Raw genomic sequence first — 12,017 nt, 5'->3', positions numbered from 1 at the left:
CATTTTCAGGAGATGTCTCCCTTTCTCAAAATGAGAGACTGATTGCAGTAGTTTTGCCCATAATCTCAGTCAATCTCGCAGTTACATAAATACCACAGGAAGTCTTGTGTGTCCCAAAGAGCTAAAACGTAAGCGTGAAAAAGAATGCTCGAGACAAAAATCTTCATGAAGCTATGGGCTGAAATTTCCAAGGACTGATTTATCTCAGACCAGAAAACTAGTAAGGTTAACATCAGTGACATTGTTACAAAGGTTGAAAACACCTACTCTTTTGTATTTGAGTCACATTTAAGGAACTCCACAGAGAAGCATGGAGAGATAAGACACAACAAAACTAAAAAAAATATTTGATAAATAAAATAATACTGACAATGGACTGATGAGTTAAACCTACCCTAAATCCAGGAGTGGGAGAATTAAAAACTGGAGCAAAATTATCAGTGGAAAAATAAATGAATAACTTTAAATTCAAGGAGTATATAAGAAATTCCTGTGGTAGTGAGTTCTCGTTCAGTATCTACTTTCTTGAAGCCCCCACCTCTTCATGTTCAGTAAAGTTGTAAAAAGCACAGATACAAGAAGTTTTTAACAGGAGAGGACAGCAGTCTAGGAAAGATCATGCTATCAGGCTTTAAGGAGGCAATATAAGAACTGAGGGGACATCTGCATGAAGTATCAAAATGGAGTCTGAGAATGGAGGGAAATTACAGGGTAATGACGATAGGACTTCAGCTTGCAGCATGAAAAAAAGTTTTGTTTCTTTAATCTCATAGGAGGTGTAGCAAACTAAGCCTACGTGAAACTTCATCAAGATCTAAATAATATAATATTAAGTGGCAGTGATTTACTAACTGCTGCATTTTTTAGCTTAATTATTTTGCTATGTTCAAGAATGATGTAATAAGATTAACACAGCAATAAAACATGCAAGATACAATTCAATTAACTGATTTCACTAACCCCTACTACCTCCTGCTGCAAGTAGATAGTCACTGTAAAATATCTGGGTTACAAGTAACCATATTTACTCGAGTATTGCCTTCACATGTATCTAACTTCCCATGTCTTTATTTTTATTTTTTTTATTTTTTTTACTCAAAATAAATTGTAAGGAAGTCTTGCACATATCTCGCACACAAAATTTTGCCTCTGTATAAAAGGAATTTTCACGCTGTTCGTCTTCGTCTCACATAAGGTTGTCACGTGAATTGCAGCTATTCTTCGTATGCTAATATGGAGGAAAGCCAGTCACCTGTAGCTAACAGGTCATTCACTACATGTATTTTGATTCTTTTGTATTTCAGTATTTATTAGCTCTTACTAAAATATTCCTTTTGCAAGGGTTGCAAATAACTTGTGAGATATGGAGAAGCACTCTAGTCACAGTGCAGGGTTTCATTTTCAAATTATCGACTAAACAGACTTTAACTAGTGATCTATTGAACAAAGTCGTGCTGTAAAACGCCATTAAGTCTACAAACAATTTGAAAGGGGTTGTTTGCATATTGCAGAATGATGTGCGCAAGTGATAGCTCTAGGAACAATGAACACCTCTACCAGCATATGTTTTTTTGGAACTCTGAATGCATTCAGTTACCAATTATTCCCCATGAAGAGTTTATGACCTCAGTTTTATTTTTCATTTAATTTTCTTTGGTAACTTGTGCCAATTCAACACGAATGCTGGCCAAAGAAACATGAAAAATAAATTACTGCATAATGCTGGTTCATGTTACTCCATTTACTTAATTTTCTGTGGAATGCAGTGGTGAATACTTTCTATGCAGAAATTCTTCAGATATATAGTATGCTTTTTACTCAGTTATGCATATTTTCTCTTCAGGCCCCTCAAAAATGTATAAAAGAAGCCTTACTGTACATATCCAAAGTAAAAGTTTAGAACAATGGAGAACATGAAATGAATTATATTGGAGTTAACAGAAACTAGTAAACTTGTGATATAAAATATTTATTTAAGGTATTACTACTACACACGAATTTGCAAGGAACCCACAAAAATTTGAAACAATATAGGCCTATTTTAGTTTTTACCATTCTGTAAAATAATTACCAAATGCACAAAGTCTCAAAACTATAGCTGATGGCATACACGAGTAAATACGATACTCCAAAGTACACTACCCCCTTTTTCAGACTGGGTGATATTTATAAACAGGAATGTAAACAGTGGGAGAGAGAGGGGTAAAAGAAAACATGGAAAAATACAGTATCATACACAGACAACAGATATGAAAGTAAAAAAAATTACATAAGAAACAAAATCCTCCACAGTTGATAAAAATATCCCGAGACTGAGTCTGTCCGTTTAGAAATCTTGCCCAAGAAGTTACTGTCACCCACTAGCTTGCCTATTGTTAACTCAAGGCAGTTTTCTGTTTTTAAAAGGACTTCATAACAGCAATTTAAATGTTATAGACATTCAAAATAATTAAGAGAACCTTGCCTGATTTTGTCTTGCACTTGGGAATACACAAGTTGAACTGCCAGAGATTTTAGTTTAAGGAAACAACTTAAATAATAAATTTCTCATAAATAATTTGAATTAAAAAGATAAAGAAATCCATGCGAGAGATCTCTTTACTTCATAAAGTGTCAAATAATGCTAATGGTATTATTTTACACCCCACTAATTACTTTTATGGTTTTTCAAAGATGCCGTGTAATTGGAATTTGTCCCAAAAGTGGTAATTTCTGTGCTAGTGAATCTACCAACAGAAGGTTGACGTATCTGACCACCTTCAAATACCACTGGACTGAGCCACAATCGAACCTGCTCTTACCGCCTGAGCCACTCAGCCCGGCTAAAGCAACAAATGACATGGACTACGTTTTAAGCACACACTTCATTCTTAGCAAAGAATTTCAGTTTGAATTCAGAAACAAAATTTAGCTTCAGTGGATTAGGCATGCATTTCAAATGAGACAAGGTTCTCTTCAAAATTTACAGCATATTATAATCTTGCATAAGGCTGTGAACAGAATAAGACTCACCTGGTCCTCATTGAGGTAGTTGGGAAGGCCACCAATGAAGATCTTGTGCGGGGAGTCCGGGACTACCGTACTAATCACGCCTGCTAAGCAAATAACAGGACAACCGCTTAGTTGCAAACGACTGTTTGAAAAGCGAATGGTGGGCTATGTATATACAAGCATAACACAGTAGAACAAAATTTAAAAACATATCATGCTAATAAAAGAAGAAAATTTATTAATATAATTATAAAAGGAACATAAATAAGTTCCTAAAAAGACAGCATTAGAAATAAAAGCACTGTATGAAGTCCAACATATGATCGAAATTTCAAGCCATGCTTTACCAATATAACTCAAATTAAGAAATCTTTGAAATTCTAGAATCAAGTTCATAATATGATAAAAACATATATCTGGATGACACAACTCAGCAGAGAAAGTCTTTTCTCCATATAAAAGCAACATTTAGCTTTACCATGCCTATGAACAGTGTATCATGCATTAAGGGCTAACAGCATCTAATTCTCTTAGTACATGAACCAAAATTAGTGGTACAATGTATGTGTAATTTTTGAAGTAAATTGTGACCTAATAGGTCAGATTTCCCCAGAGGGATTGGAAATTGAAGTTCAAAAGTCAAATAAAAACTGCACACTTACTTGTTTATTAGCAGTACATAAAAAGTCTGGTAGGTCTAACACATTCCTTATAGAGTTTAAAAATCTGTCAGTAAACAAATGGTATTGTGCAATGGCTACAATTCTTAACCCAAAAAGTACCAAGTCTAAAAAAACCCTGCTAAACAAATTCTGCAACGAAGCACAAAATTTTCATGAAGACGCTACAAATTTTACAATCAATTTGCACTCAATGCTGTTTGTGCCTGTACTTCCGCAAGCCAACTTTAGCATGAAACATGCTTCCACACAGACTACACTATAAGGACGGGGAGGTGTCATCAGCATATTGCATACTGCAGTTCAGTTGCTTCGATATGTGTAATAGGGAAAGCATCAGATATGTTCTTTTGATGGGGAACCTGACCTGACATACAATCATGGAGTGCTTAAATCAAGACAAAAGAGTTCACAGCAACTGAAGTGTTTTGATACTGTCCACCTAACAGGTCTTGGGAAGGACTTTACCGGAACATAAAAAAGTACATGCAGCACCTGTTGTTCTCTGAATTGTTCTTGGGAGTTGCCAAGCGCAAAAGTGCCTCTTGAGGCATGGAAAGCACAACTCAAGAAGAATCTTCTCAGAGACAACCTGGAGATGGCTAAATACACTTGAACCTCATTTATAAGTTATTTACTCCTGCATTTTATGCAGTTAAACACTACGTGTTTTAGGCACTGAGGCACTGAACTTTGTCCATTAATATTTAGCCCAATAAGTTTTCTGGTAATATGTTTCCACATTGTGACGTTATGAATATATATTAATTTGGGATCTGACTATTTGAGAAGCCGTATAATTAAATTACGTGTCTGTATGGCACGGCATAAGGATAAGACGCATGGAACATTTACCTACGTTTCTCCTGCTCATTACATATAAGACTATTGTAGCATCATCAGCATGTAATTCTGAATCATTTCTCCGTGTTGACAGTACATGTGGTGTATGAGACTGCAAAACGAACTTTGATGCCCTCTATCAGTGACTTATATAACTAGTATTGGAACAGACGCTGGAGGCCATGTCTCCACTTTACGCTGCAAAAATGAGAGACTACCCAACTGGAACAGGCTGAAATGGTGTAGAAGATCCTGTTTAGGGATTAATTTTTTTCTTTCAATATGTGGTGTAACCTTAGCCTGTAAGATTTTTTTAAAAATTAGGTTAAACATTTCTTTTGGGTGTTACCAGTGTATAGGTTGATACCGGTAAGTTGCTATGGATATGTTGCTATACATGTAAGTACTACATCTTAAAATTTTTCTTTGGGTCATGTAATATTACTTTGATTTGTCAGTTAATTTTTGTGTGTTACTTGTGAGATTTCTAGGTCAGTATTCCTTTTCTGTATGGCGTTTGTGCGCCATGTTTGTACCATGTAAATGATATGCTATTGTTTGACCAGTAACACTGAAATTTCTTTCGCCTTTCTAAATTTTATTTTTCCTCTCTGATATATTTTTATTCTGCTTGTTTGGCGCGTGTTTCATGGTATTTCCTTAGTGCATGTGTTGTTACTATTTGAAATTTATTGCTGGTGGTTACTATGTAATCTTTGCCCGTGTTTGTGTTAATTTTGTCATTCTGTTCTGGTTTAATTGATTTTCACTGCGCTGGTTTCGAACTCTGTAATGACCATGTGTTGACCTATGCGCTGCGTAATCAACCATTTGTCACCCTTGATTTTTTCTTCTTCTTAGTTAATATACTAATTTTATTATTATCAATAATTAATTTTAGAACAGTAAAGTTTATGTCTCCCTTTCATATTAACAGCTTCCATTTAATTAGAACTTCATATTAAGTACCACATTTCTGTTCCTATACATATAGAGGTAAATTCTGGGAAGTACAAAATTATAAGTTGATTTTATTTCAAGTTTGTAATTTTACAATGTAATATTCTAAAAAAAAAAATATTGTTCATTTAACATGTATTGTTTGGTGGGGTTTTAGGAAATTCCTCCGTGGAGGGTTTTCTAACATTCGGTATCGTTATCTTTTCTTCACATTGTTGTATTATCTTATCTGTGCCTTGACCTATTATGTAACTGTGTCATTGTTGTCTTATCTTGGGATTTCTTCTTGTTCCTGCGTGGCGTCAATGTGATTATTATTGTTTTGATCTTGGTTTGAGATCGTGTTTGAGTCTTCGTGTATGTTGACACCTTGGGTTACTGGATCTCCCTTATTTTCTATTTATTGACTGTGGGTTTTTAATTTGTTGATTTTCTTATCTGTTGGATTTTAATTGGGATTAGTGTTAAATTCATTTATGTTAGTCTTCTTCTTAATTCTCAATCCTAAGATTGGTTGGCAGCAATTCGTCTTCTCCACTCTTCTCTGTAATCCGCTAATCTCTTCATTTCCACATATGAACCTGTTCCTAAGTCATCTCGGATCTGTCTTGAATATTGCAGTCTAGGTCTTCCTCTTCCTCTTTTACCTTGAATCATTCCTTCCATGACATTAACTATGAAACCATTGTGCCATTTTTATTGTTTTAATTTTGTGTGATGTGTTATGGAACTATGCTTTCCGACTGTGTTTCCGGTGTAAGATTCCTCCACCATGGATTGTCGTAAGACAATCAACGTCATTCCCTTGATTTGTATGGGTAAAAAAAACTTTTAAGTTAGTTTAAGGAGCTCAGTATATAGTCTATTTAGTAAACTTATTTAATATTTATTTATTTATTTTAAACCTGCTATATTTATTTTAATTTCATTCATTTACTTATACGATTTGCAAGATTTTGATAATATTATTACTGTTCTGTTTATTCGGATTCTAAAATTTTCCTTATTTTTCAAAAGTTTTTAAGATTTTTCAAATTTTATTTAATGTAAATTTTTTTAAATATTAATAATAAGTTACTTATATTTTAAAATTTTTCTTTTATTTTACAATGAAATTGAAAGATTTTCAAATTTCCAGTTATTTAACAAAATAGATTTAATAATTTCATTTAGAGTAATTTTTTAAATCTTAATTATAACTTCATTTCCTTGAAGACTGAGGTTATTTTTTTGATACCTGTCTCAGCATTTCCACGGGATCTTAGACTTAAAAAAAAAAAGGGATGGGCCTTGCTGCGCTGTTGGTAGCTTCCATTTATGTATGGTAAGTTAATCACCTGAAGTACTGTACTGTTTTATTGTTTGTTTTTCCATCCTTGTCGTGCGTGTTACCCTATGGCGTTGTCAGCGTAATGTCATTCTTTGTCCTCTCGGGATGGCATTGCAACATAAATCACATTGGTATGGTTCCCATAAATGAGACATTCATTTTCTTTCTCATTTAAACATTATACAGCATTGAGGATACGAGAGTCACGGAGAGAAAATTGACATCTAATCCCATCGAATTCAATAAGTGGACTCTAGAGATAACCCTTTTGACACTACTTGCAGATTGAAGGGCTGCCACTGACAATGTGTTAAGTGAGGCGACAACAGATCCTGACGCTCTGTGTATTTATGGAATGTATTATCATTGCACACATCAACAATATGGTAAGACAAGGTCTCGTTCTGTGGTTGTAGTTCAGTGAAACAGTCACAAAGAAAAGACGTGTGCCTATCAACAGGTAAAGAACAAACTTAATCTTTGGGAAAATTTAAAAATAATGACGTTAAAACCACCCTAATGAAACACAAAAGAGTATCACTGAGCATCTAGGACTGCCATATTCAACATAGAGAACAGTAATAAAACATGCAGAGAAAATACAGAAAAATGCATCAAGACCTGGTTCTAACCATGAAACTGTAAAAAAGTACAGACAGGATGTTTTCCTGATTTAAATACGTATTATAGTCCGGTTCAATTAACAACACCAAGAAAGAAAAAAAAAAAAAAATTGTAGTCCACATCGACTGAAAGATGCTACAGGAGAATGCATTGAATTTCGCTAAACAGCTTAACATGACAGATGAGTTTAAAGCTTCCTCTGGCTGGTTGCAGAAGAGTAAGAGTTGAAATAACCAGCCACAGAATTTGTGGAAGAGTCCATCAGCGTAGATGAGGATGTAGTTTGTCATTGGAAAGAAAATTAATTTCCCAAATTATAAAAAGTTGCGATTCTATTGACATCTATAATTGTGACGGAATGGATATTCTTTAACTTCCCACCAGACAAAACTCTAGCGATGACGGGTGATCCTCGTCATGGGGACGAAAGGAGCAAAGAGTGCCTTAACGGTTCACTTTACAACAAATGCTAATGGGACTGTTAAGCTCCCTCCGTTGGTCATATGAAAATCCAGCCAAACCTTGCTATGTAAACTGTGTAAAATCAATTCCTGTTCAATACAAGGCCAATAACAAATCAGGATGACTGGCGTAATTTTCACAGCTTATCTGGAAAAACTGAATGACTGAATGCATCGTCAAAAGAGAAATATCTTGCTCCTGTTAAACAACTGCCCTGGACATCTCAGCTAGTTGACCTTCAGTAAGCTGAACTCGCCTCCCTTCAACCAAACAGCACCAGTCACTGCAAACAATGGATTTGGGAATAATAGCTACCATAAAGGTTCATAACTGGAAGCTGCTGGTACAGCATTAGGTCGCCAATACTGATGCGGGAAAAGTAATACCAAATATCAATGTGTTACAGGTAAGTGTTGTAAATTACTGTACATTATGTATAAAACTATTACTTTATACTGCACTGTACGGTAGTAGCAATTGTTTTTCAGATTTATACTGTAAAGTTATTATTTCAGACGTGCCAACAATGGCATATCGTGATATGTTAAGACCCATCATTGATGATACAACATGCATCAATTAAAGAATATTTAACATATCATTATACTGCTGTATTACACTAATCATCCGATTTATTTATTTATTTATTTATTTATTTATACTGCATATATCTGAACACATGACTTCATCGTAACTGCCTTAGACCTTTCAAAAATTCAGAACTAAATTATTTGCTCAAAGCATTGCCAAATAGTTTTAAGGTTTTTTTTTTTCAATAATTCCTTTTCACAATATATTGATTTGAACTGTATTTTTGTCCTTGTAAACATGTTACAAGTGTCAAACTCTGCACTGTTATGTGGAAATGAAAAAATATAAAGCATTACGTTTATAGAGATTCTGTCATATTTAAGATCACGAGCTGATTTCATTTGACCTGCCAGTGCCCACTGAAAATCAATTCTCTCCAGCAACTTAAAGAATGAGGAAAAAAATGGTATTTTCAAACAATGAACAATACTGTTCTCAAAATCAGGAGATAAGTACTTGCGATCAGGAGACAGGGAGGAAGAACTAAAAAATTGGGAGCCTCCCGCTTAAATCGGGAGAGTTCGCACGTCTGCTTATTTGAAGGGGCCATGACATCGTTCAGTCAGCCTGGGACAGCGTGAAGTCTAAATAAATCTGCAAGTGCTTTATTAAAGCTGGAATCACAAAAGACAACTGCAGAGGAAAAGGATGGTGAAGGCACAGTTCAGGATGCTGAAGTTTATTGAAGTACTACTCCCGTGTTATCATACCCACAGAATACATTCATCTGGAACAACGTTGAATTTGAAGAATTTGTGCTTTCTGATGAAGGTCTCTCCATATATGCTACACAAAGTGATAGAGATATAGCATCAGAAATAGTTCCAAAGGTTGTATTTGATGATATTGATGACCGTAATAAAGAAGTAAGCCTAAATAATGAAAGTGTTCCCAGTGTGCATGTGGACCTAGAAATTACACTATTTCTAACATCACAAAATCTAAGTGGTGACAGCATCTCTGTGTAATGGTTTTATGAGATGATGAGCCGGAATTTAGTCCAGCAGGAGTTCTTTTTACATGCCAGTAAAGTACTGACGAGGCTGCCGTATTTGAGATCCTTCAAATACCACCAGACTAGCCAGGATCGAACCTGCAAACTAGGGGCAGAAGAGCAGAGCCTCGTCCATCTGATTGTGCGTAAAATCAAAGAAGCAAAGGAAAACTGACTATTTTTTTAAAACCAGTGTAAAGCACCACTCTACCCATATTCAAGTACTATACTCGAAATATTGTACTGGGTTATTTCTCCTTTATATATTACTTTAGTAGTCTCCCTTTGGAAACACATAACTGAAGTTCATTTGCAGAATCCTTGCAAGCTGTTTGCTTGCTGTAGACTGCAGGTACTTGCTGAGTTTCCAGATTTAAGGATTAGCATGAAGACCCTTGTTTTAAGGATAAGCCTCAACATTAAATCAACTACACAGGAATATTGTCTGATCCAAGTGCCTTTCTGGGTTTCAATTTCTTCACAGCCTCACAAAATTCTTTGTATGATGGTGGCATTTCCATCCATGGCTCAGGGGCTTGTGCCACATCATGCAGAAAGTTCTGAGCTGATTTAAAAGAGTGGGGAAGTGTTATTTCCAGGGGTCCCAGATGTCTTTGCTATCAGTAAAGGTGGTAGTATTGCCAGCTGACTTCAGAGTTCCTACGGAAGAACAAATCATTCCACATAGCTCTTAAATCACTGCAAACACACTTCAGAGATCTCTGGTATCAGCTCTTAAATCACTGGAAACAACCTTCAGAGATCTCGGATATCAGACAATTTACTGGAAACAACCTTCAGAGATCTCGGATATCAGACAATCTCTGAAATTCTTCAACGTCCTGATTCCACCAGTTGTTCATTTCCCTCATTTAAGCCTGGCATTTCTGTTTACGATCTTGGAATTGGGCTTTCTTCAAACTGGAGGATTGCCTTATTGAAGAGATATAAGTGCTTTATTTTTGACATCGATGAGGCTCAGAATTTCTGTACCGTTGTCCTCAAAACCAGTCTTGCATCCTCTTTTCCTTCAAACCAATTGTTTCTTTTGCTGACTCTAGAACAGTATGAATTGTTGATCATTCTTACTCAACGCCATTTGGATCAGATCCGAGCTGATCAGACATTGCATTCTGGAGTTGTGGAACAATGGATTTATCTGAAAGAGCACACGTGTTAAACTCCTATCTGGACACACCTGACTGATGCAGACACAATTTTAGATGGAAACAGATTTCCAAGTCAAAAGATCAGAATTTCGTGATCTGTCCAGAAATCAATATTTCTTGTGGTCTTGGTGATCAGAATGTCCGCACTACTACATTGCCACATGATAATAGTCAATATGCCGGTCCTTAGAGCGTGGGTGCATTAAAATAATCTTCAAATGGTTAGGTAGCCAAAACTGAGCATTGGTGATCAACAGTTCCTGCTCAGCACACAGGCCGATAAACAATAACCCGCTGGTGTTGCATTTTCCAAGACCATGTTTGCCCATCACATTTTCCCCATAGCCACTCCGAACACTGGCACTGAAATCAACAACCAATGAACGACTGTCCACAGGCGATAATTTGCTGACAAGTGTGCTCAGCTGGTGACCAAACTTGTTCTCCGGCTGAGGAGATGGGAGTGAAAAAATATTCCCAGATTCTCATATACAGTGTCATAAGACACCCACCGATTGCTATGGGAGTAAGCTGGAGGGCATTTATCAATTTTGTCTTTTACGGAAAACCCAAAAATATACAAGCACTTTCTCTCCTCTTCTTCCACACAAGGGTACTGTCAAATCCTAAATCCACGACTTTTTCATCACCAGACAATCAAGTTTCACACAAGGCAACAAAAACAATGTATTATCTAATAAGCTTATGGGTGACAAATGCAGTTTATAATTCAGGGATACCATTATTACTTATACCAGAAAGAGTTCTAATATACATCATCGACTGATTAGTTTCCTGACCACAAGTGGGGTGACACACCGGGTATGCCCATCCAGTCAGGCAATAAGTGAGCCTACCAATCTTTAGCCTCACATTTTCTGAAGTGTTTGCAATGAGGTATTGGTACTACTCTTGCCCAGACAGAGATGGGACCAAATTTCTAAGTAGTCACAGGTCTCAGCACGAAGACCATCACATATCTGTCAGCAACGTGCAGGTCTAGACTAGAAGCTCCTAGTTTCAGCTGAAAACTACTCTTGCCATCCCCATCCCATCGCTGTTAAATGCTGGGACTGCAACAGTCCGTCACAGACTCAAAATACCAAATTAAGAGTTGCTATAGTAGCCCCAGTATACAAAGGAATATGTGTATAGGTGTGGGGACTTACAGAAGTCAGAAGTATTCAACCAGCAGTATGTAAAGATAATTGGATATACCGTAAGGATAATGTCCAAGTGGAGAAGGCTACTAATACTGACAAATTACTGGAATTTACATATGATAAAGATATTTAAAAAAAGGTAAAAAAAAATAATTGAAAGACAGAAAATCAACTGGGATGGTATGATTTCTGGGGATATGCTAAAGGCAT

General features: G+C 36.0%; 1 protein-coding gene across 1 annotated transcript in view; it reads right to left on the bottom strand.

Annotated features, from left to right (window-relative positions):
- Window positions 1-12,017, bottom strand: part of U2af50 (U2 small nuclear riboprotein auxiliary factor 50) — a 141,792-nt gene that overhangs the window by 56,347 nt on the left and 73,428 nt on the right. The window contains exon 7 of the mRNA XM_067150399.2: window positions 3,013-3,095. Within this exon, the coding sequence (XP_067006500.2) occupies window positions 3,013-3,095 (83 nt within the window). The remainder of the gene's footprint in view (window positions 1-3,012; window positions 3,096-12,017) is intronic.

This window comes from Anabrus simplex, chromosome 6 (assembly GCF_040414725.1).
Source record: "Anabrus simplex isolate iqAnaSimp1 chromosome 6, ASM4041472v1, whole genome shotgun sequence".
In the NCBI taxonomy this organism is placed as follows: Eukaryota; Metazoa; Arthropoda; class Insecta; order Orthoptera; family Tettigoniidae; genus Anabrus; species Anabrus simplex.
The sequence above is the reverse complement of the archived record's forward strand: the minus strand, read 5'-3'. Positions and strand labels throughout refer to the sequence as shown.